We start from the raw sequence: 27811 nt of genomic DNA, 5'->3' as shown, positions 1-27811 counted from the left end.
TTATTGGCAGAAGAGCATGAGGTTTGGACTGTTTCTTCCTGGGTTGGAAACTACGCCTGAAGTGGCCCCAGCTACAATGGTGTCATGGACAGCCTTGGCCGATACACCTCTCTGAAGGAGTAGGGCGGATGCTCCTGTGATTATAGAAATGTTGAAAATTATCATTATTATAATTACTTATTATTAAGGGGCTGTGCAATAATTATGAGCTCCCCAAAAAAAAAAATTTCCAAACGGCTCGCCAAAAATCGCTTGCCCCCCCTCTCGGCTTGCCAAAATCGCTTACCCCCCCCCTCGGCCCGCCAAAAATTCTGTGCCCCCCCCCCCTTGCGCATGCCAATTTTTTTTCAAATCTTAAATGGTCTATATACCTGTTGCGTGCGCAGCGAGCAGGAAAATTTGCATATTTACGCGTTTCCGTACTGTTTTCCTAAGCCTTTTGAGAGCGTTTTATTTAAAAGGCGCCCCATGAATGTGTGCCAAAAATCACTTGCCCCCCCTCGGCTTGCCAAAATTGCTTGCCCCCCTTTTGGCTCGCCAAAATTTCTTCCCCTTGTGGATACACTCTGCAACAATGGAGTATAAGATTTTCCATCAGAAAGTTTATGCAACGAGCTACAGGAGTACGTTTCACTTAAAACAAAGAGAAATGCATCAGTGAAACCATACAAAAACGGACAATTTATAACACTGTAAGCAATACTTTTGCGGCATTCTAGTTTAGAAGTTGCTTTTGGAGTCTTCTTTGTTACATAAAGGCAATTCTGGTCAGTCATGATTGCCGCCATATGAGTATAATAGGAAAAAACTCAGATACCATGGATGGATACTGACTATATATTTAGAGAACTTTGCCTACTAGGAATTTCATTGAAACATAATGGGATAGGTGGAAAACAATTGGACAAGTATTAATTCAAAAGAAAATATCCTATTTTGGTCAGAATTTAACCAATTTGAATATGTTGGGTGTCAATCTGGACTGAAAATGAGCCATTCGCCAGATTTCGTTGATTACAGCAAATTTCGTCCATAAACAAAAAACTTATTCAGCACATTTCATATCTACCTAAACTCTTGAACAACCTCATCCTTTTTTCTGAAAATAACCACATTTTGAAGGTTATCACAAGAAACTCATGCATATGCAAAATGAAGCAATTCCCTATTGCTAACTTGGTAAAATGCACACTTGTAGCCCAATCTCGTACGACATAGCACCCAGTTTTGGTTTGTTGTTTCAAAATATTGTAATTACACATTAGTTCTTTCAAATATAAAACGCTAAAACCCAAATCTAGAACAATCGAACATAGCTGATCATTATATTTATAAAGATATAGCAAACTTTCCATGATAGAGATTCGACCCAGGATAAATTACACCTAAATTGAGTGTCAATTCAGTATTATACCCGCATGGCGGGAAAAACATCAGACGCATGACGGCCGCTGGCGATTACCCCGCATACGGTATCATTATTAGTAATTTTGCTTGCCAAAACCAGTAAGTTTTTACTTACTAATATTTCGTCCATTTCGTCGGAGGACTTTCCCGGGAAACTGGCTTCCGGTTTTGAGTAGTCTTGCTTCCAGTCTTCAAAAGTGGGTCAAATACGTGACTTAGGAAATAAGTTCCCTCCTCTCTATTCATGGTCTTTGTCCCCCTCTTTCTGATTTCCATCGCTTCTCGTACTTCTCTAGACTTTCTGACATGTTCCTTGCCAAGTATCTTGGAATCCTCCCAATTGACGACATGATTTGCCCTTGCGACATGGTCGGATATGGCCGACTTTGTTTGCTCTTGCTCGGATGCCCTACGTTCTGACCGTGTGAACTTTTTCTCATTGGCTTTCTTGACTTCCGCTTGGTGTTCTGCGAGCCTAATCCCAAACAGACGAGACGTCTTGCCAACATAACTGAGATCGCAGTTTTGGCAGCCGATCTCGTAAATGCAATTGCCTGTTTTCAGCTTGTCTCTTTTGTCTTTGGGGTGGACCAGGATTTTTTTGAGGGGTTGATGTGGTTTCATAGCGGTGTCGACTTTGTGCTTTTTGAAAATTCTTTGGACTCGTTCAGAAATTCCATTCACATAAGGGAGCACTACCATGCCCCTGCTTTTTTCCTCATTCTTTTGATCTTTCTTTGTGCTAGGTTTTGCAACTATTTTTGTTTTTTGTTGCATTTTTGCTTTCACTTGGTCCACTGCCCATTTAGGATAGCCACAGTTTTTCAGGGCTCCTCGCACATGTTTCTCTTCATTCGCTCTATCCACTTCATCCGTGACCACGCTGTACATGCGATCAAACAAGGTTCGGACTACACCCATTTTCTGATGGAGGGGGTGTTCTGACTTAAAACTGAGATATTGGTCAGTGTGGGTTGGTTTCCTGTATACCAGGAGCTTTACCGAACCGTCAGGTTTCCGGACTATTAGCGTGTCGAGGAATGGTATTTTGCCTTCTTTCTCTTCTTCATAGGTAAATTTTATACTGTCTGTATTGTCGACTGTGTTGAGATGATCGGTTAGGTTTTGAACTTGACCTGCTTGATTATTTCGAGCACATCATCCACATAACGACGCCAATACCGTGGCTTACAATCAATGGGGGCAGTCGCGATTTGCTTGCTGTTCCAAAAATTCCATAAAGAAATTTGCTATGATGGGGCTGACTGGGCTGCCCATCGCGGCGCCAAACCGTTGCCTGTATATAACACCTCTGAATTCAAAATATTATTTTGTGGTGGTCAATATAAATTCGAGGAGTTCGATGATGTCTTCAACTTTGAGTTTGGTGTGCAATTTTAGATCTTTGTCCTCTATCAGTCTTTTCTTAACTACATCTAGGGCCTCCTTTATTGGCGTGCTTGTGAACAAGGATACCACGTCGTGCGAGTTGAACATTTTATTGTCCTCAATACACACTCCACTGAGATCCTCCGCTAATTCTTTCGGATTTTTAACGTGGTGTTCCGTGGTATCGATCAAAGGATTGAGCAAATCGGCAAGGGCTTTGGATGTCTCATAGCCGAGGGAATCTGTATAATCGACGATTGGTCGTATTGGGTTACCTTGTTTGTGGATTTTTGTTTTGTGGTACAATAGAGACGTGGTGTATTTGCCGTGGTAGGGTACAGAAGCTTATATTGTTTCTCATCAATTTTGTTCTCTTTCTTAAGTCTAGCGAGGATGGAAGTTAACTTTCGCTTATACTTTGGGGTAGGATCAGCTTTCAGTTTTTCATAAGTTCTTTCGTCTTTCAGCATATCATGAACCTTTTCTTCATAATCTACTTTGTCTAAGACTACAGTTGACCTACCCTTGTCTGCGCCCATAATCAAGATCGAGTCATTTTTCTTGAGGGAATTGATGGCTAACCTCTCCTCTTCCGTGATGTTAGACTGAGGGGGCTTAGCATTTCTAAGTACACCTACTACTTCAGCTCTAAGCGCCGCTCTTTCATCGGCAGGGATGAAACTGCAAGCTTTTTCTGTGGCAACAATAAATTCCTCATTGGGAATATGATCGCAACTTACCGCGAAATTGAGCCCTTTTTGCAGTACATTCTCCTCCGGTTCCGACAATTTGTGCTTGGATAAGTTAGTCACCCATTTTTTGAGTTGATTTCCTGATAGATCTACATTGTCCTGGCGTTTTGTGGGCGATAATTTGGCCTCACATTTCTCTTTCAAACGCTCGAGCTTATTTCGAGCTTATTTCCTAAGTCACGTATTTGACCCACTTTTGAAGACTGGAAGCAAGACTATTCAAAACCGGAAGCCAGTTTCCCGGGAAAGTGGATCAGATGCTCACATCTGATGAAGTCCTCCGACGAGATGGACGAAATATTAGTAAGTAAAAACTTACTGGTTTTGGCAAGCAAAATTACTAATTTGATTTGATGTACAAACCTGATGAATCTATTCACTGGTATCATTATTGTTTTCTATAGCCGTTCGGGAATACCCCATACTCATGTATTACTTTTTCGTACTGATAAGCTACAGGGTGTCCCAGAAAAAAATAACGGGCGAATGAATTTGGACGTAAGTAGACATAGACATCAGAATCCAATCATCTAAACATCAGCATGTAGCCCAAATTATTCTGCATCTTATACGCTAATTTTACTGGAATCGGTTGACTGATTGCGAAGAAATGAGCGATTACATAACGCATGCGTCAATTCACTTCATTCCAAGTTTGAAAGAAAGATCATTCAACAGAATGCGCAGTAGTGGGCACACACCACTAAATAATCGTCCCATTGAAATACACGGGAAAATACAAGAAAGTAAGTTTGTTTTTCTACCCCATGTAACAACATTTTTAATATTTTGATCAAACCAATGTCTTAAATAAAGATTAAACTTTTATTTAGATTTAATTTTTCGGGACAAGTTAAGACAAACTTGAGAGATACGAACTCCTGAACAGCGCCATCCCGAATTTCAGCCGACACGCTCGCCTCCTTACCAGTTCCGGCCATGATATTGTTCCGAGGGCCTATTACCCATGCATATTCGATTCAGAACATTTTCTGAACAGATATGTAATGTTGAGCTCCTATTCTATCTTTTTATCAAAACAACCAAGAGTCACTCAAATTTGGTTCCCTCGGGACGCCGATATATTTCGCATAGGTGCTATTTTTTACCGGAACTATGAAGGGTTACACCAAATGCGGAAGGATTTGGTGTAGTGCACCCTTATAAGAAAAAATATTTTTGATATTCTTTATTTTTGGAATCAGTGGTCAACATCCTAAAAAAGTGTAATTGCTTTTTATCGCTAGTCACTCCAAAGTTATAAAACAGGGCTCCAAACAAGCTCGGACTGACATGACTGAGTGAAAATATGATACTTTTCGCAATTTTCAGCATTCAAGGGCCAGAGCAACATTTTGACCATGTTAAACTGTATTTATAATCCCATTAACACCAGGAAAGTGACTTTGTTTACAAAAATATATGTACAATCACAAATTTAACATGACCGAAAAGCGACATGTGATCATTTCACCCCCCCACTCTTAGATTAAGGACGTGTCAATAGGCATATGCCTTAAGTGGGGGGGGGGGGGTGTTATGGGTAGATAGAACGGTAATTTGACACTCTAAAATGTTAAATTTCCAAGTTGCGTGTATTATTTTTGCAAGATCTAAAATTAAGAAACCCCATCATTAGAATTAATTGATAAATTTCTCTCTTGGGAATTCAACATTTGGTCATGAGATAAAAATGCCGTTATTTTGTCATCATTAGGCCATAATATTGTATGCTTTGACTTGCTTTGACTTTAAATGTCTATTGAGACCCAATTAAAGGTTCAGTGATTATTTTCAAAACGGTTATAATTGAGTTTTGATCTTATAATTACATTTTGCATCAAAATAATTCCAAAGATGTTTCATTTTTTCAGCACCGAGATAACCAAAAGTGACCACTTCTATGATATTTGGACCAAAATAGCTCAATTTCAAGCACGGTCTTAAATTGTCAATTCGACGGGAACTTGCGTTTTGAAGCTAATTTCTCGTGCGTTTAAGAATGAAATCGCGTATTTGTAGACGGAAATAGAAAAACAGACTTTTTTCTTTGCAAAGACATCAGTTACAGTCAAAAATCTCAACTTTTTGGCACTTAAAATCAGGTATTATTCATGTCCATAGCATTTAAAATGAGTCTTCGAAGGGCACACACCACTAAATAATCGTCCCATTGAAATACACGGGAAAATACAAGAAAGTAAGTTTGTTTTTCTACCCCATGTAACAACATTTTTAATATTTTGATCAAACCAATGTCTTAAATAAAGATTAAACTTTTATTTAGATTTAATTTTTCGGGACAAGTTAAGACAAACTTGAGAGATACGAACTCCTGAACAGCGCCATCCCGAATTTCAGCCGACACGCTCGCCTCCTTACCAGTTCCGGCCATGATATTGTTCCGAGGGCCTATTACCCATGCACATTCGATTCAGAACATTTTCTGAACAGATATGTAATGTTGAGCTCCTATTCTATCTTTTTATCAAAACAACCAAGAGTCACTCAAATTTGGTTCCCTCGGGACGCCGATATATTTCGCATAGGTGCTATTTTTTACCGGAACTATGAAGGGTTACACCAAATGCGGAAGGATTTGGTGTAGTGCACCCTAGTGGTCAATTGTCAATGGACATCATATTTTGTTCGGTGAAACCCTTTCGTTCTTTATAAACAATCTGTTTCTTGCAAAACATTTAATTGGATTCTGTTCACATTTGAAAACCTGCACGATATTGAAAATGAAAGCTTGCATGTAAGATGATGCTCGGTAAATATCTTTTTTCGTTAACGTTGATATTAATGTTGCAAAAAGAATTATTGCATAAAGAATTCCAACTTCAACATTCATGTTGCATGGTATCAACATCACACGTATGCTGTAAGCACTTGATCATTGTCATCCTTTGCTCAAATATTCTTTGAAAAGTTAGAATATAACAAATGTGCACAACCTAATAATTATAGTTGGAAAGCTTCCAATAAAATTGGGAAAAAAGCTTATAAATAGATAATGTGGACTAAATTTAATGAGATACACAAACTTTAGAAAGCGGTGAGCGAGTATGAAATAAAAATATGACACAACATCGATTTCTAATGGAATAATACAAAACGTATATAAAACAAAGTTAAAAGAGTTTTTAACTTTATACGTTTATACGTTTGTTATTCCCCATTGGAGGTTGTGTCATATTTTCCCTTATTTTAATCTTATCTATTGCTTATCCTTTGGTTCCCTGCTGGTCAGTTGGAACAGATTTCCCCTGTTTTTATATTAACCCTTCACATCATGACAGAAGACGTTTTATGTTAACATTTTATATAAAACATTGTTATAAAACTTGTAGATAATAGTTATTTAAAACATTTTCGTAGTCATACCTAGTGTGTTTTTTTTATCATCAGATAGAAAGACTTCTGCTCTTATCTCTGGTGAGACAACAGGGCTGGGGTATCTTTCCATATCAAAGTTTTAAAATCTGTCATTTAAATTTCCTCAATATATTGTTTTGATACAACTTATGAGGGGGAAAAGTTTGATTTTACAATATTTCGATATTATTTTTTAACTGTGTAACTTTATTATGATTAACATAACTGTATTTCAAAGCGTCACACTATATCATTATTTTCTCCCAACAAAAATAATCCAAAAACTAGCAAAACTGGTGAACTGGTACTGTTCAAATAAAAACATCTACAAATCTTGCTGAAAAAGTAGGTCAATAATCAGACAAATATAGGGCGGGTTCGGCACGCCGCACCCGCCCAAAAAAAGCGCATGTTGATCAAACTTGGAATGAACTGCATTGATGCTCGCATTACGTTATCGTTAATTTCTTTGCAGCCGAATCAAATACATGTTTCGTTTGTAATGCACAATATTAATAAAATAGGCCATGCGCTACATTTTCAATTTATTTGATTCTGATGCCTAATTCTCGACTTGCGTTCAATTTTATTGACTCGGTAATTTTTTTCTGGAATACCCTGTATTTATATATCTTTAAGAAATCGTCCTCGTGTCTTATTAATTGTACAAAATACAATCCACCCCTCTTCATCACTACAATAATTCCTACGCATCCGAAAACCGACCTGACGATAAAAAGTCAAAAGTGTCTAATTTCGTTTTTAATATTTTGTGAGAAGAACCCCCCAACCTCTTGAACCAAATGTACATTGTGTGAATGTATCTTTGTAGTAGCGTTTACCATGTTTACTGCAAAGTAGTGTGATAGCGTCACCTTTCTCAGGTTAGCTAACAGCACCGTTCGGGATTACCCGCCGTTCCCCTACTAACTACAAGGCTGACCGCGGCCCTTTTAAAATACACGGTTAGCAGTTACAAATGGGAAAAATATGTATACATAGGGGCACTTTGTCGCACCTCAACGATTTTAGAATAACAGAATTTTGCTTTGACACCACATAACACATTTAGAATTGTTTATGAAGATTTCAATTGCGACGTCAAAAATAGCAATATTGCTTCCGACTCTGTTGTGGGCGGTTGCACAGTAGAGTGGTTTGAATAGATAACTGCTCAGAGGCGAGTCCAGGATTTATAGATGGTGGGCGGTGTGACAATGATCCTAAACGAATTGATTATTATCCGACCATAATTCCAGTTAATTTAAGTATGAACTTAATCACTTAACTCACTTAACTTTTCTCCCTGCCTTTTTCTTTCCTCTTTGTTTTCCCTGAAGGGAGAGGGGGCGATTCCGATCATTACGCCCCATGTATCCGGGCCTGGGCTCGAACCGTGATAAATAAGGGGTGAACTTTTAATTTCAAGCTATTTTAGCCCCAAATGACAGCAAATTTTGATATTCGGATGGGTAGTGCATGCACAGCACCCAAAATTGCGCAATTCGCTCTATATTTGCCCAAAACATAGTTTTTTATCGGTCTTACTTAAAAGATGCATAGGGAAATTCTTTTAATTTTTTCTCACACCACTCTTATATAAACAAACCACGCAACCATAACAACACAATTAATTATAGGTAACTAAGTCAGTAATAAAGTATGAACGAATGAAATAAATAAAGTTATTTTACCTGAGACGTGTGGGCAAGCCATTGAAGTTCCGCTGATTGTATTGCTGGCAGTGTCACTGGTATGCCATGCACGGGTGATGCTGACTCCAGGGGCGAAGATATCGGTGCAAGACCCGTAGTTGGAGAACGATGCCCGAGCATCATTACTATCAGTTGCTCCTACAGTAATAGCCTGGATAATTTCAAAAGAAAGATTTAGAGTACTATAAGGATGTTTGATACGGGTCGTTTAAACATTTGACATTTTTGACATTTCGATTCGTGCTTAAACTATAATATGTTCATTTTAACATTTGAAGTAACAAAAATAAATGTATGACAGCATAATATTTTGGAATGGAAGTCATAAAAGAAATTCAATTGCATCTTTAAAATTTGAAAATTACGAACTTTTGAAAAAAAAAAAAAAAAGTACGGGCATCCAATTAGTCCTTAATAATATTTAGCGAAAAAAATCGGCGAAAAAAAAACCCGATAAATTATTTTGTAAAAAATGGTGACTAAACATTGTTAAGACCTAAAATTGTTAGGTCTTTTATGAAACCTCATGGATATCTTCAATACGAAAGGTCAAAATTCCATATGATGGTCGGCTTTTCCTCCTAGATACATATTATAAGTTTACTTCGAAGACTGTTAAAATGTCAAAAATGTTAATTTTTAATAATTTATAAAAACAGAGAAAATATGTTCCAACTGACCAGCGGGGGACCAAAGGATGGATCCAAAAGGATACAACAGTGTCACACTAGCAATGGATAAAAGTAAAAACAGGGAAAATATGACACAACATCCGATGGGGGAGTAACACAAAACATATAAAGAAGGTTACAAACCCATACAAACATATTAACTTTGTTTATATGTTTTGTGCTACTCCCCCATTGGATGTTGTGTCACATTTTCCCTGTTTTTAATTTTAATAATTTGCCATAAACTTTGCATTACATGACTTGTATATCGCGAATTTCAAAAAAAAATTACTTGGTGTGTCCGATGTCCTCCCAGGTCCCACAAAAAATACTGTGCAAAGGTGGGTGACTGAGCCCTTAATGTTATTATATAATAAATGAATGAAATTCAAGTTTATGCTTTTTTCCCACAATAAATTTAAAAGAAATATGCTTGACGTATTCACAGAGTAAACATTTCTGGCGGTATTTAAGACGGGATGTGCGGCTGGAGCTGCCGAACCATTACCCATATGGGCAATTTCTAAGGAAAATTTTCTCACGGGTCTAATGTACCACCTATATCTACATCATCAGTATTCACTTTTGAATTTTAGGATGTTCTGATTAAAAAAGAAACAAATGCCCGAAGGAAGAAGGTGAGCCCTCACCAATGGTGCACGTGCTGGTGAGTAGTTGCAAGCGTCGGCGTTGGAGTTTCCTCCTGCTACTGACATAACAGCTCCTGCATTAACTGCGGCCGTAACGGCATCATCAAGAGACTGCGTCGCACCTCCTCCGAGAGACATAGATCCAACTCTCATTCCACTAGCGTCGGCGACTGAGTCAACTCCTAGAATGTTGGGAGTTAATAGAAATATATGAAAGATCGGACTTTCGGAATGTTAGTATCGAATCATGTTTTCCATAGGGGGTGTATGGAATTCAAATGGAATAACCTAATAATGGGCCCTGGAAGAAGAGGAGCAAACAAATTTGGCACGACTTTTGTCAATCTTAACCCCTCCCCGGAAGGGCTGATAGTTATTGCACAGCAAATTAAAGCACATGATTTGTTGGCATTCGCCGCCACTGGTGATGAATCTTAACACATAGCACACATGCATTCTTGTTCATTTTAATAGTATACCATGCATATAGAAACCTATTCTCTTTTTTGACATACGGATATAAGGCAAACTAAACTGTTTTAAAAACATGAATGAATTGGTATAAAGTAGAGAAATATCCCAATACACACTTATTTGGGCTATTTTGTTAAGCTAATTAGGCAAACATGTTTTGGCTATGACCTTTAAAAAAAATCCAATTGACCGCCCCTACCCCCTGGAAAGGATCTATGGATATCAAGAATTTGTCTGACCTAAGCCGTGTATAGGAATGAGAGTACATACCAGCAATAACATTAGTCCAGGATCCAGAACCAAAACAGCTGAGCACACGGACACTTTTCACCATAGAACCGGCTGCAATACCATAGGTTGTTCCACTGGTAGTACCACCGCAGTGAGTTCCGTGCCCGTTGCAATCTTCGCCTCCGTTCTGTAGTAAATAAGTATGAAAGCACAAACGATTTTCACTTATTTCTGATTAATTAATTGACTGACTGATCAGTCTTGTTGGCAGACTTGAGTAGACCACATAATTATGTAGACAACAAGCCACAATCTCCAGTCAGAACTATATATAATATAATAGGGGCAGAATCCTGATCAGGAGTCAGAGTCGAGTCAGAGCTTTAGTAGTCTATATAATAGACTCCTAATCAGGGCCGGATTTACCACAGGGCCTAGTGCACAGGCCACTTCTATGGCACTAGAATACTCAAGCAACTTGAAAAAAGACTTATGTTGCAGTGGTAGGGTGGGGATGTGACACTTCGATCCGAAGATCTAGGGGAAATTATGTTGCCGTGAATATAGCTTGAACAGCTCGTAATCGGCGGGCCTTGTAACATCGCGGATTAATATCTATGTATTTTATTTCGAGGATTGTCTTGTGACATCTCGCCAGAAGCATCACAAATAATTCATCCAAGTCCTATACGTTGTATATTTTCTTCGTGGCGCACAATATAGACCATATATCAACAATATCATTCTTAACATGGGTCTACTTTTCAGCGTAGTGGAAAAAACCAAACAATTCCCGCCGATTATGAGCTGATCAAACTATAGGGGCTAGCAATGAGTAAATCTGAGCCTGTCGATCTTAGCACAGACACCAGGTTCTGCGATCTTAGTATAGCTTTTCCGTGTAAAAACCTTTTCATCCATCTTTTATCGAACTATATTTAAGGTGGGTATTTATTACAGGTATTTTGAATGGTGACTAGGGCCCACGGAAGAGGAATACCTGGTGTAATCTCGGGCTCTTTTCTGAGCAGGGTGCATTTTGTCACCGAAGTTTGTTCCATTCTTGAAGGTCAGTTTACAATATTAAAACTGATTCTGAACTTTAAAGCCACACACAATTCCTCATTTCACAGGAAAATGCTCAGACAGTTCCATGAATAGGTGTGAAATTCACCTTCGTCACATGGATTGTCTTTTAGGGGCTATCATTTTCTTCGGAAGGGGGGTCTCGCATTTACAAAAATTCGACGTCAATAAAATTGCGACCCCCCCTCCTATTTCGGCAGCCAAAAATTATGGCCCACCACCACCGATATACCTAACCCCTAAACAGGCTAAAATTGTATTGAAATCAGTCTTTTTGAATAAAATAAACACACTATCTGTGGTCATCTTGTGACTTCCAACATTTGGTCATCTAAAATTTTATGACCTCCCCCCTCCCCTATTTTTCTTTCCAAAAATTCATGACCCCGTATATTATAGGGTCTGATGTTAACCTGGACCATTCAATGCGCCCTACGTAGGACTGCAACTGGTCATTTAAACTTTCACTTCCAGTTGAATATGCTTGTTTTTTTGCCAACACCAATAATGAGTGATTTCCTCACATGGACACCCTCATTCTTTAAAATTTCTGCTTTTTGCAAGATTGTTATGCCCGATGGTGCACTTAAGTACCCTGTAAAATACTAAGCCTGAAATCCTTTAAATACAGTCAAATTAAAGAGTTTGAAAACCGAAGACCCCTGGTTTTATTCGCCAGAGCTTCACATTTATGCAGCTAATTGATTTTTTCTCAATTTACCTCATTGTGGCGTCTTAAAATGACCAGAAACCCTCCTTGACAGTTCTTACTAATATTACGTCATATCTTTTGCAAAGCATAAGAAAATTGATCATACATTATGGCTTTAATCACAAAACTCGCAGGGGATTTTTCTTACTGCTTTACTGTCAATACTTACACCTGATTGATAATCAAAATGATAAGATGCACGACCGCCGAAGTCTACATGGGAATGACGGAGACCAGTATCAATGATGTATACAGTTGTTCCGGAGCCGCTACCTATATGGACATTATGATAGAAACAAAAAACGTTGGAATTAGTATAATCATAGCTTGAGAGTTTGCAATTTGAACAGCAACGGCATTGTATACAAAAGGTCACGCGGCCGTTACAAATAAGCCTACAGCCATGATAGCACAGAGAACCTATTCTTGAGAGGGCACCCTATTCACGTGGTTTCTTTTCCAACGCTAAAATATCGCGAATTTTGGTGGTTTGTTCCGAACTATTAATCGTATTCACAATATTTTAACATAACATTTCGAACTGGTTTTGGAAGATACCTTCCCCATATTAACAGTATTGCGAACCCCAGCATCCATGGTTCGATGTAGAGAGTCTTTCCTATTCGGAGGAAATATTGCAATTACACACCTTATTGCCTTTTAACAATAACCAATGACACTAGCACATATACACTTCAGGGCCATGGATTCGTGAAAAGTGTAAACCCAAAGTGCATGATATGCTTGGATTAGGATTGTTCAATGGCTACACAGAACAATAGGCACAGTGTCGACAAAATCTCGAGACCTGTAGTGCACACGCAATGTCCAAAGAACCTTGAAAGTTCTAATTCCCACAAAAATTAATTAACATAGCTGTCAATGTAGATGCAACAAGTTGAAACATTCATTCAACTATCGTCAAAATTACAGCTCAGTCGGACATTGGGAAGTGGGTCAAAACCCCTGGGTTAAAATTTGTGTGGAACAAAATCGTTCCAATTTGACAGTCATTGTTACGTTTTGTACTGACGTCTATGGGGCAGCATTGGCTATAGCGGCGAATGTCAGGTTTTTCCGAAAGTATTGGGTTTTTGGAGGGTTGTAGTTGGAAACTCAGATTTGCTATGAATAGACTTGCTATGGATAGTATTTACATGTCCAATAACTCTTCACATATTTATCAACCTATTGACGAGGTTTCATATTTTGGGGCCTTGTCTATGGTGTAGAAAATACCGTTCAAAAGTTGGTATTTTAACTTCGCTACTTCGAAGTTTCAGTGGAAGACATTACGGGCAATAATGAATAGAGATGCAGTCACTATGGTGACTGAGCGGTCAACCGTCTAGCTGCATTGTTGAATACTAGACCGAAGTCCACTGCCCTTTGTGTAGGGCATTTATTCGGTGTTTGCCTGTGGAAGTCGTGAAATGGTGAAAAATAAATCACATTTTCTGAAGAAAACGGCAAAAGATTTTGACCCCCGTATAATCCTATGGGGTCATTTTGAATCCCCACCCCCTCCCAAATTGCCAAACGCACAACACCTATGAGTTTGCATCATACATAATGATCAGTACGTCCATGTCATCATCATTAAAAAACACATTCTATGTATACCTGACGCCGGCAACTAGACTACTAGTATCACATCTTTCCTGCTCAAGCAAAATAATACTTGCAAATAGATCATAGTTTAATAATCTAATCCTGTAATATAGACCAGGTGATCATTGTTTACATGGTTTGTTATGGTTGGGATTAGTGTCCGATCTCTGTAAATGAAGCATATTGATATTCAGGAAGAATCGATCAGGGCGCTAGCTTTATTGTCCTATGAGATGTAGTGCGAACTGCGCAAGCTGATTGTTCATTTAGTATCATAATCTATTAGGGAAAGATAAACACTATTCAAAATATCAATATACAAGAAGAAAGGGATTTAGAGATTTGTAATTGAGTAGTTAGATGAATAGGCATGATTTAATAGAAGGTTCTTTCCAAAACCCACTCGTAATGTATGCATATTTTGATTTGATACCCCGGGCGCACAATTTCGTTCAATATCAACAACACATCTTTATTTTAAAAGCGCAGCATTTTAAAGTTTTATATACAACGATCAATGGATATAAAACGCTAGCATTGTGCACTCTTAGGGAAAAAACGGTTCTAAGTAGAACCTAAAATTGTTCTTGAGCTGTCATGTATGTGGACCTTAAATGTTTCTACAAAGAACAGAAAAGGGTTCTGGAAAGAGACATTTTTGTGTGACAATGAAGAAAAGGGGAGGTTCTGGAAAGGTTAGAAAGAACCATTTTATACCTGAAAAGGGTTCTAGAAAGGGCAGAAAGGACCATTTGGCTAGTCAAGCTAGTCACACATTCTACAACACCACTATTCATCATTGGAACGCTTTGCCAAAGGGAATCAAGCGAAGCAAGTTAATAAAATCAACATTTTCAAAATTTTAGTCAAAAAACACCTTGCTGGTCAAGCTAATTAATGTGAGCTGGTCTCACTTCATGTGCAATATTTTGTGTTGGTGTTTCATATTTTTCTGTCTTTAGTGTTCTTTGCATTTTCGCATTCCCCTCCCCTCATTATGTTTTAGGACCCCAATGGAAATAAGCTTTTCTTTTGAAAAGCTTTTTGGGCTATCCTTGGGGCTCTGCTGTTTTATAATGTTTTTATAATATTTTATCATCTTAATGTGTTGTATTTAAAAATGTGTGCATCTTATATTATTGTTAATTGTCTATTTATATGTAAACATTGTAATTTCTGAGTACCGAATAAAATAAAATCGAATCAAATCAAATCAGAAAGGACCATTTGGGGGTTCTTTAAATTTTCAAAAAACTTTTTGCCTTAAGGGTTCTACATACAGGACAGCCAAGAGCCATTTTTCTTGGAGTGTGGCATGTAAAACCGCTATTACTGCTTTGTTGTTAATATTGAACAAAATTGGGCGATATGGGTATCAAAATGTGCGTACAGAAACCACATTTCTTAAAATATTGTGAATCATATCATAGTGTATATTTGCAATGCTACATTACTTTATTAAAGTAAGTGTGCCTTAAGGGCAGTAGAATGCACCCAGCAGTACCCATCCGCCGGTAGATTCCAGAGGGAGGTTTGTCTTTAAACGGAATAGCCACAGAAGAGTATGAACTAAAAGTGAGCGCAAAATAGGCTAATAAATTATAAATAATCACACATCTTGATTTGCAATATAGTTTTTCCTTTTCGTAATTGAAAAAAGATGAATAGATGCTAAAATAATTTCAATAAGCCGTCTGTGGGAATCGAACCCGGGACGCCAGATTAATACGCAAGCGTTCAAACAACTATGCTGCACACCCCCATGCTCAAAACAGCGGGTGATTTCATTGTACAATAATCTTAGCAAAAGTGATCAATACTGTTGGATCGAAAATCCAGCAATTTACAAATACAATACCGTATCATATCAGTAAATATTTTATTAATCATTCATGATCGATTGCTTGAAACCCGTCCCAGGTGTGTACTAATAAACAAGTGGCAGGCCTATTATGCTGATGGTGCTCTCCGGTTTGATTATATGTCCGGTAGGCCTATAATGTGCTCCGGGAATGCGTTTTGACTGAAGAAAATTGATATTCATAAACCAAAGGCCTAAATGCACGATGTTCACGGACTAACTGCGGTCTGTGGATATAATGATACGATGCACATAACTTCAGTTTATTTAGTACCAGGGGTGTGAGAGGCCACTGACCAAAAACGAGGAAAATCACTAAAAACAGCGTAAAATCAGGATAAAAACGCCAAATATGGGCTGAAAATTAAAGAAAAACACGTATTTTGGCAAAAGAGGGGAAATCAGCTGAAAAAAGGAACTCTCACATCCCTGTAATACACACGCATTGCATATAGACCATTGATGTCACATTGCATTTTCATGAAAAATAAATCATATGTCTGAAATTAAAGCGTCAGTGATATCATTTCAAATAATAATGTGGAAATCAAATAATTATTTCTGTTAAAATCTTTCTGCACTTAATTTCAAATTGCAGGTATGTTTTCATGAATAAAGATTTTAAATTATAAATTAGAGCTCTTTCCCCAGAAATATATTTTAAAATAGGCCTAGTTCAATATAGGCCCCTACTAAAGCCTCCAGCATACTTTCCTGCCGCTTGCCGCCGCGGCAAGCGGCAGGGCGTTTCAACCAATGACAAGCCTTTATTGTGTCCGTTTGTCTGCAATGCGCGTGCGCCACGCCGCTCAGCGGCAAGCGGCAGGGTAGTATGAAACCAGCATAAGTCTACAGTCCCATAGCCTAATCCATTTACCGAAATGTGTAAGAGTGTTCACTACTTAGGTAGAGCTAGAGTAAAAATACAAAATATGCCTACATTAGTTTCAACACAATTTTAGTCTGGGGCCTATGGGTGTTAACATAACTGAGCCAACTATAAATTATTGTTGTTTCCTTTTTGCACGGCTTGGTGCCTTTCAGCTGTGGCGCCTGGGTCGATCGATTATGAGTTCTGAATCTGATTTCTTATTTATAATGTTATTGATAGTCCTATAAACATAATTACGACGAGTACGGTATTATATCAGAGAAGATACTCTGTTACAGAAATATTGTCACAAATTTAATTAAATTGTTATCACGTAGACATAGGCCTATTTATCGTTCCAACAAATTTCTTTTAACATCACATCTTTTACCAATATTTTTGTAGGCCTCAGTAAAGAAAACAAAAACAATAATTAGCCAATTTCTTAATGTAGGCCTACACAGCAAAACAAACACGAGCAGCAGCTATGAGATATTTTTGGCCCAGTGCTGTGCATTCTACCTGGTCCTGGCACCTGGTGCATTCCAATCCCAGCGGCGCGGTGTTTGCTGTCGTAATGAATTGGGTGTGACAGGATGTGTAAAATAAAACAAAGGATGTGTAAATGGTTGGGTGTGAAAGTGACGGGGAGTAAAATTTCAGCATTCATTGGCATTCAGCTGTTATCTTTACAAATTGTCTTCCGGCTGTATTCGTAGCTATTCGTCCCCGAGTGTCATGTCAAAAATGCATATTTTCATCAAAACTAGGTAAGTCTGCATAAATCTAAAGCTATGTACTTAAAGTGTATGAAATTGCGACGAAATTGCGACGATTATATGAACATTTTGACCTCCCGTATTGACGATATAAATAAAGTTTCCCAAAAGGCATAAAAATTGTAAGCTGCTCGGAAAAAAATATTCATATTTCCTGCTGGCAGTGGTGATTTTTAGCAAACCCGGCTGGAATTTTTTTCCTAATCATGTGTGTTACCTGTCTGCAAAAGGATTTTAATTTTCGGACTTCGAGGACTGTGAAATGTAAAAATATCAATTTTAATAATTTGCCATAAAATTTGTATTATATCGCCAATTTCAAAAAATCAAAATTATTTGATATCAGAAGGACATTCTTCATAATAGGATGCAATTTGATGTGTCTGATGTGCTCCCAGGTCCCACAATAAATAATGTGCCAACGTCGTTACCCCAGCCCTTAAACATGTTGAAGATGATTAATGAAATCTATTCTAAATCGGTCGATCCTTTGCGATAGGAAGCGCTGACGTTCCACAATGACATAGGAAGCATTATAAAATCTCAAGTCTATGGTCATACTAAATAGAAGCAAAGTCGCACATGTTATAAAATCAATTTGCTTTTGTCAAAATGTGACCTAGTTTAGATGAAATGAGGTGAATAGATTGCCAGTTTTCAAGAGGTACCGTCGTTTTATCTTTTCAGTTTCTGTTTCCGTAACCGTATCCGTTTTTGTAAGTCATTGTTATTCTGAAGTGGTAGTCTCCCAGGTGTGACCAATCTTTTATTCTAGCCTTTTGTTAGTTACTGAAAATTTGAAGCTCGTGAATTTCAGTTTTCGTTTTGGTAAGTTATATTGATTTTTTACATAAAACCTTGAGATGTGCGGTTGGGTGCTAATCTAGACAAAAGAGTCTAAATTTTACGGTCCTAAATTCGCGGTAAATTGTACGGCTTCAATTGACTTGTGTTTGGTGTACATGCACTTACGCCTAGACGTAAGTGGCTCGTAAAAATTGTCTTGCATTGAAATATATACTAACCATGTTGCCAAGTTATAAGCAAAAGTCTTTCTTATTGGCGATGAAACGAGCGTCTGAAATAGTCAAATATCTCCCAATGAGGCGCGTACAAGTGGTGATTTGGTAATCATGTTTTATATTGAAATGCTATACAAAAGAATTGCATTGGAGCAAAGATAATGTATTCTATTCATTCGTACCAATGGTAAGCTAATCTGATAATTGGTTGGGCCTATATGCATGACTCGGGTTTATTTTAAATGTTTATTTTTGCAGAGCTTATTTTTAGTCATGGATCATATTGATAAATTTCGCAAAGGAGGGGGACGGAGGGAGGAGATACTTGAGACTGAACAAGTGAGAGTGGGAGGGGGTGAGGAAGAAAGAGAGGAGACGGAAAGGCTAGAAAGAGAAAGCTCGAAAGGAGAGAGTAGGGACCGGGGAGGGAGTGGGGAGCCTGATCATGGGGGGGGCAGGAGGAAGCAAAATAGGGAGATAGACATTGATACGAGGGAAGGGCGACACTGTGGCCCTGCACAATTGCAATGGGACGCGACAGGCTCATAAGCGGACCTTTTGTGATTGAAGGGCTTATTTTCAACGTTTTTACAGAAGAAATGTGCACATTATCATTCGGATTGGCATGCATTTTGTCAAATAAATATAGATCAATTTAGCAATGCAAAGACGAAAGGGCGCTAGACCATTAAAAACATCGGTCTTGTCTCTCCCGCTTTTATTGACATAGGCATCTGACTCATCTGTCCCTATTGAAATAAGCTGATTGGTACTTCAAAGTTAACAATGAAGTCAGATTACAGTAAACTTACTGAATCACTTGCGTTTTCGTATCTGAACAATAGACTTACGGAAACTGAAAAGATAAAAAGACCCGTAGTAGGGTAGGAGGTTATCACTGTCGTGACATGTTTGATGCAAGAGCTCACGTTGTTGATATCGTGTTTTTGTCGGTAGATTCACAAGCTTGTGTCACTGCCTGCATTGTTACTTTGGAGTAATATCACTAGTTGCTGTAGAAGAAGCGATGTAAAAGGATTGATTACCATAGCGATAGGTGAAAACAATTATTGAATATGTTGCCCTGCACTAGACGTACGCTGTCACTCTGCATCGCACCACATTGATTATCAAAGACATAAAGACCTGGATCGTAATTCTATGGACATTTCACATTTCACAAATTTCCATATGTACGTTTCGCTCACACCATCACAAAGAGCATATTGTAGTCAATCTATGATTGCACACAAGCATAGACATTGTTTTACATCACTACTTCTACGGCGAATTGGGGAACCAGTAGAATGTTTATTGAATGGGAATAGAAACTTTGCACACTGGCAATGAGTCTGTTTATTAAGTTGTCCTCTCACGTCTCTTTGCCTTTGATATGTTATTAGTTTTGTTACTTACGTGGTGCAGTGTAGAAGTTTTCGTAGGAGCATTCGTTGATCAACACGGTCAAGACCCCAAGAGGTGACTGCCTGTGTGTAGGCAATACCATCTTCTTCGACGTACTCGACACCATCAAGGGCAAGCAGCTATAGAGTCAATGTAAAACACAAATGTCAATGTTAGTGACGTACCTTATGCATATTAATAAGTTTATATAAACGTGAATATATAACGCCCACATGGATTTCTGTGACGAAAATATGGCAGCTTACAGTTACGTTGTCGTTAACACAATACGTTTTACAGAAAACGTTTAAATGTCGGGTTATATAAAGGGTATCAACGTTTTCATAACATTTAGAAAACATTTTGGAAAATGTTATATTAAGGGGTACTACACCCTGCCCAATTTTGTGCCTATTTTACATTTTTCTCAAAATTATAGAGCATTGGTGATAAGCAAGATATGTATATTTTAGGGGCAAGGACTACAACTACTGCACTGGAAATTTTATTTCGGCACAGACAACAGTTGTGGTGTTACAGTCAAAAATTAGGGAAAACCATTATTTGTTCAATAAATCAATAACTACTTGCCTTGAGTTGCTGAATTTTCAGTGCAGTAGTTGTAGTCCTTGCCCCTATAATATAATATACATATCTTACTTGTCACCAATGCGCAATAAATTTTTGAGGAAAATGCAAAAATAGGTACAAAATTTGCCAGGGGTGTAGTACACCCAACACCCCCACCCCCACCCTAGGATTGTTACAAAGACAACGATTGCGTTTTGGAGATTTTTTTTAATGACCCGTTTAGGGGCCTAAATGTATTAATTTTGGATGAAAATGTTTAGAAAATATTTTTTGCAAAAAAAACCAGATTTTGATTACATTTAGAATAATTTTCACCTCGAAAAAATAGGGGCCCAACCGGCCGACCTTACTTGAAAGGTCTGCCTACCCGTAAAACATGGTGTTTTTTCGTTGCCTAAAAGCACATTTTGTTTATTATTCTGGATAATTATATCATTTCAAAATACTCCACAACGACATGAACATAAAAAAGGGGAGAACAAGTTTATAGGTAAATAAAGGTCCTTGACCCAATCGACAGCCTCGCCCATTTTTCTTCATCAAAACTGAGATATTGGTAATAATAAAGTTCACATTTTTCTCATTACATTACTCCAGTGAAATTTAACATTCAAAATATTTTTCGTTCAAATGGTGTCAGCAAAAACATTGGTTTCTGGTAACCACGCCGGAACGTCCGGAATTATATGACAATCCTGTGGGACATTGTTATACACGTGTTTGCTACTCATATCAAAACCGCTGCAGCAATACAACTCAATACATCATGTTCTACTGAAATATGGTCATGAAAATGCTGAAATGCAAAAAAGAAAATTTTATGACGTCACACTTCGGTACTCTATAGACTTTTGGGATATTTTTTTAAAATATCAATAGCTATCTCATAAGTTACTGATAGCGGTTTAACCTTAATTTACACTTAATTTTGGTATATTTCGCTATATAAGTTTGCTATATCTTTATAAATATAGTGATTGTTTGTACTATATAGATTTGGGTTTTCTGAGTCTCATATTTGACGGAACCAATGCTTAATTGCAAAAAAAAATTACTAGCATTCAAAGTACTTGTCAATTCAAAATTATCAAACATGATCTTCATCCATGGTGTTGTCTTTTTTTAAAGACAGTTCTTGTTCATGATGATTCCAAATATGGTCATAAAAAATGTACAATTCTGACATTAAAACAAATTCAATTAACCTGTTGTCTGCATTAATTCCAGTTGCACCTTTTCGGCTATAGATCCATCCTTTGCGCTCATTTTAGTGATAAAATATTGACCCCAACACCTTACCCGGAGGTAGGATCGACCATCAAAGATTACCATAGAGGGAGGTTGATGCGGCCCAAAATAGGTTTCTACACAGACTTACAGTAAAATTTATTTTCGCTCTTGTAAAATTATTCCAAGAGAAATTGACATTTTACTTGTTTGTTAATTTGAAAAGTTCATTTCATTTGATATCTAAAATTCGGTGGAAATCACATATTCCTAGAAAAACAAAACAAAGCCAGAATTTTTCACTTTTGCTAGGGTGCGCTCACATTATGACGTCATAGTGACTATATTTCGTCACCGCATAACCAAAGAGCCTAATTCATTATTACATGTTTCTCATTTGGAATTTTGATTTTCTGGGTAATAAACCCATAACTAATCGAATTTTCAGCCGCATTCTTCATTAACTTGTGGAATACATCAAAAGAGATATATTCCACAAGTTCATGAAGAATGCGGCTGGAAATTTGATTGATTACGGGTTTATTACTCAGAAATCAAAATTGCATATGAGAAACATGTAATAATGACATAGGCCCTTTGGTTATAAGGGTGACGATTTGAAGAATGTTTGTACTTATCACTGAATAGAGGAGATTCGTAGCTGTACATCGGTACCAAATATAACGTTATATGACGTTTATAATAATTTGGCTCAGTAGTTCGAGAACCGCTAAAATTATCCCAGTAACCGCTTCACCCAAATGTTTTGGTGGAGCGGCACTAAATTTTAGCAGTTCTCGGGGAATTTCAAATTCCAAAATCCTACAGATCTTTTCCACTTTTTATGGATTAAAATGGTTGGATCTAGAATAATTGAAACTTTTAAATTTGGACAGAATTCAAAAATCTTCGACAGTGGGGGTGTGGTTTACAAAGGGAACATCTCACCATGAGGGGTTCATGTTGATTTCAACCTCCGGAGTTTAACTTGAACATGTGCATCCAGTCCCATCGATTACTGTGCAATTTTTATCAATATCTACGTCATTTGCCAGTGGACTTCGGTTGTATATATAAATGCGCATAATTAAATGCGCACGTGACCAGATGGCCAGTGCCATGTTCGTGTTACCTCACTGTCAATCACTGAAATTGCGACCACAGTTCCAGGTGGTGGCCGCATTGCATTCTCTAAATTCAGTAAATTTTCATCGTCAACCGTGTAATTGAATGAGATTATTTTGAAATTTTAAAACGCTTGATCTCACAAACAAATAGGCCTATGTTGATAAATAATATAAATACAAGCTAAAACCGTTGGGGTTCGATAATGAACCCCACAAAATTAACCGACTATAGAGTGTATGCAATAAACCCAAGCGGAACGAGAGTTGCTAAGTAACCGCTAACCGAACCATAAACACATGCATGATCAGAGAGCGAGTCTTCAAGTTCCCCATAGCTTCCCACGTTGTACACACGTCAGTCGAATTTGGCGGTGTTCGTTTGTTTGTCCTCCAAGTTATAGCATTGTTCACTTTGTGTTGAACATTGTAAGTGGGCCTCACTAATGACATAAAGGTTACTGTTATATCATGTCAAGAGGCCACTTTCATGAATAAGCTAAACAGCCTATGTGACGTAGTAATGATACCCTCTATATTGGAGGCCGGGCGGTTTCACAAGTTGCCGGCTCGATCATGTCATCCGCCGCCTGCACAGTTCTGACCTTGTCCCCTTTCATACTTTCATGCCGTTGCGACAAGAGGCATGACTTATCAGCCATTCACAAGTCTTGATTGTGTCTGTTTGTCTACAATGCGCGTGTGTCACGCCGGTCGGCGGCAAGCAGCATGATAGTATGAAACCAGCACTACGTCATAGATATGGCCAATTGGCACGCCCATTTAGCACGGAAATTATGAAATATAAGTTTGTAAATCAGCTATATCTAGCTTTTCCGTAGTTAATTTTTTTTTCCGTGATGGAAAACGTTAATAAAGAGTTTATCTTTCGGGTCAAGTTATTTTACCCTTTGCAATCAATGCCACTATTTTGCAAAAGCAATTTTCCTTGCGACCTGTCATTTTCCCCTATACTTTTGCACGGGGAGTTTATGTACATCCGGGTACTTTATATCGTTTAATACGGTATGGCGACTTGTAGATGTCACGTGCGCATTTATATATGCGCATTTATATATACAACCGAAGTCCACTGTTTGCGTTGTTTTACTTAATTGTAATAATAATCTAAAGTAGATAAGCGGCACATAGAGATTAGATTATAATTATGTCAATTTGCAGTTTTGCTACGATCGCGTGCTTGCTCGAGTTTTACTAGGAAAACTCCCTTATATTGGTACGCGTCATGTGTCCGTCAATGGACCCCCTTTTTGAGGCAAACTCTATTCTCAATTACCCCCTTTTTTCGTCAGCTTACACCTAATAACCCCCCGGGGTTTTTTTAGAAATTGACGCCAAATCAATATGCAAATTTTGGTGCACTACGCGCGCATTTTGAATAAATGTAACATTTTTGTATTAATTTTAGCTTTTAACTTTTAGAGTATAACTTTTTTAAGACAGCAACACACTTACATGTTTAAATAAGCTATTTATACAATTATTTTCCACGTTCAGTGACACCCAATTATTAGTGTTTCCACACTGAATGACCCCTATTTTCTTGAAACCCAAATTGATCCTTTTTTCGACAAATATTATACACCGCCGATTGACCCGATAGTGTCGGACTCCGGCACTTGTAGTTTGCAGTAATTTATGCAGCGATGTACAGGTACTTTCATATTCGAGTGCTTTGGAATTTTTAAACAGAAGTCAATACAATTTACTATATCACCAGGGTATGATAAAAAAAAATCATCTGTGCTTGGTTGGGCTCCGATAGTGCTACAAGGTGCCCCCCCCAAAAAAAAAAAAAAGAACCCTCAAACAAGTTGATCAAATATATTTTACTAATTAAAAAACCTTTAATCTTTAGCTTTAAAGGGCATATCTATTGCAAAACAAGTTAAACTCCATTCGAAGAGAATGATTATTACATTACAAGTTGATACTCGTTGCAATTTTTTTATTCGTATCTCTCCTGAAAAGAGAGAAATTGTGTTGGTAAAATGCGGGCTCGTATGGTCCCCCCCGTTCAAAACGTAAGTAAATGAAGAGGACACTATTTGTTAACAAGTAGTACATGTTCATTCATATGTATAAATGCGCGACCTTCATCACGATAAATTGGGAAATGGACAACAAAAGGTTAGCACCTGTCCCATTGAAATTGTTTTATTTGCATAATAAATACAATATTGATGTGTCACGCTTAATTCTATGCTCTTACGGTAACATATTGATCTAAAATATTTTTAGTCGAAATATTTCTCATCATGTTGATATACATATGAGTTGTAATATATTAGCAATATGTGTATAAACCATTATTTTTTGTAATACTTGATTCAGAGTTTTTTCTGATAACAAAAACAGTATACGTTCTGTGCATTGAGAGTGTTGACAGTCCATTCTCGCAAAGCTGGCACACTTCATTTCATGACATCAAGTTTTTTCTATGTCAAATCTGTCTCGTTCGAAGGAACTCGAACAGTTTACAGTTGGTTTTTGCGGAATATCAATTTTAAACGACTTATTTTCTCAAAAAATGAGTATATGAGAAAACAATATGAGAAAAAAATTGCATATGAGAAACATGTAATAATGACATAGGTCCTTTGGTTATGAGGGTGACGATTTGAAGAATGTTTGTACTTATCACTGAATAGAGGAGATTCGTAGCTGTACATCGGTACCAAATATAACGTTATATGACGTTTATAATAATTTGGCTCAGTAGTTCGAGAACCGCTAAAATTATCCAGTAACCGCTTCACCCAAATGTTTTGGTGGAGCGGCACTAAATTTTAGCAGTTCTCGGGGAATTTCAAATTCCAAAATCCTACAGATCTTTTCCACTTTTTATGGATTAAAATGGTTGGATCTAGAATAATTGAAACTTTTAAATTTGGACAGAATTCAAAAAATCTTCGACAGTGGGGGTGTGGTTTACAAAGGGAACATCTCACCATGAGAGGGTTCATGTTGATTTCAACCTCCGGAGTTTAACTTGAACATGTGCATCCAGTCCCATCGATTACTGTGCAATTTTTATCAATATCACGTGCGCATTTATATATGCGCATTTATATATACAACCGAAGTCCACTGTTTGCGTTGTTTTACTTAATTGTAATAATAATCTAAACTAGATAAGCGGCACATAGAGATTAGATTATAATTATGTCAATTTGCAGTTTTGCTACGATCGCGTGCTTGCTCGAGTTTTACTAGGAAAACTCCCTTATATTGGTACTCGTCATGTGTCTGTCAATAGACCCCCTTTTTGAGGCAAACTCTATTCTCAATTACCCCCTTTTTTCTTACGGTAACATATTGATCTAAAATATTTTTAGTCGAAATATTTCTCATCATGTTGATATACATATGAGTTGTAATATATTAGCAATATGTGTATAAACCATTATTTTTTGTAATACTTGATTCAGAGTTTTTTCTGATAACAAAAACAGTATACGTTCTGTGCATTGAGAGTGTTGACAGTCCATTCTCGCAAAGCTGGCACACTTCATTTCATGACATCAAGTTTTTCTATGTCAAATCTGTCTCGTTCGAAGGAACTCGAACAGTTTACAGTTGGTTTTTGCGGAATATCAATTTTAAACGACTTATTTTCTCAAAAAATGAGTATATGAGAAAACAATATGAGAAAAAAAATTGCATATGAGAAACATGTAATAATGACATAGGTCCTTTGGTTATGAGGGTGACGATTTGAAGAATGTTTGTACTTATCACTGAATAGAGGAGATTCGTAGCTGTACATCGGTACCAAATATAACGTTATATGACGTTTATAATAATTTGGCTCAGTAGTTCGAGAACCGCTAAAATTATCCCAGTAACCGCTTCACCCAAATGTTTTGGTGGAGCGGCACTAAATTTTAGCAGTTCTCGGGGGAATTTCCAAATTCCAAAATCCTACAGATCTTTTCCACTTTTTATGGATTAAAATGGTTGGATCTAGAATAATTGAAACTTTTAAATTTGGACAGAATTCAAAAAATCTTCGACAGTGGGGGGTGTGGTTTACAAAGGGAACATCTCACCATGAGAGGGTTCATGTTGATTTCAACCTCCGGAGTTTAACTTGAACATGTGCATCCAGTCCCATCGATTACTGTGCAATTTTTATCAATATCACGTGCGCATTTATATATGCGCATTTATATATACAACCGAAGTCCACTGTTTGCGTTGTTTTACTTAATTGTAATAATAATCTAAACTAGATAAGCGGCACATAGAGATTAGATTATAATTATGTCAATTTGCAGTTTTTGCTACGATCGCGTGCTTGCTCGAGTTTTACTAGGAAAACTCCCTTATATTGGTACTCGTCATGTGTCTGTCAATAGACCCCCTTTTTGAGGCAAACTCTATTCTCAATTACCCCCTTTTTTCGTCAGCTTACACCTAATAACCCCCCGGTTTTTTTTTTAGAAATTGACACCAAATCAATATGCAAATTTTGGTGCATTTTGAATAAATTTAACATTTTTGTATTAATTTTAGCTTTAGAGTATAACTTTTTTAAGACAGCAACACACTTACATGTTTAAATAAGCTATTTATAAAATTATTTTCCACGTTCAGTGACACCCAATTATTAGTGTTTCCACACTGAATGACCCCTATTTTCTTGAAACCCAAATTGATCCTTTTTTCGACAAATATTATACACCGCCGATTGACCCGATAGTGTCGGACTCCGGCACTAGTAGTTTGCAGTAATTTATGCAGCGATGTACAGGTACTTTCATATTCGAGTGCTTTGGAATTTTTAAACAGAAGTCAATACAATTTACTATATCACCAGGGTATGATAAAAA

At 37.5% G+C, this 27811-nt stretch overlaps 1 protein-coding gene across 1 annotated transcript; it reads right to left on the bottom strand.

Moving 5' to 3' along the window:
• LOC140161975 (aqualysin-1-like) lies at nucleotides 1-21936 on the bottom strand. The gene is made up of 7 exons (XM_072185267.1): nucleotides 21904-21936; nucleotides 20044-20153; nucleotides 12631-12758; nucleotides 10707-10847; nucleotides 9963-10144; nucleotides 8621-8792; nucleotides 1-134 (listed from the first exon to the last, which is right to left on the bottom strand). Exons 1-7 carry the CDS (start codon nucleotides 21934-21936, stop codon nucleotides 1-3), a joined length of 900 nt encoding a protein of 299 aa, XP_072041368.1.
• Nucleotides 21937-27811: the final 5875 nt, after the last annotated feature.

Source organism: Amphiura filiformis, chromosome 10 (genome assembly GCF_039555335.1).
Source record: "Amphiura filiformis chromosome 10, Afil_fr2py, whole genome shotgun sequence".
NCBI lineage: Eukaryota > Metazoa > Echinodermata > Ophiuroidea > Amphilepidida > Amphiuridae > Amphiura > Amphiura filiformis.
The sequence above is the reverse complement of the archived record's forward strand: the minus strand, read 5'-3'. Positions and strand labels throughout refer to the sequence as shown.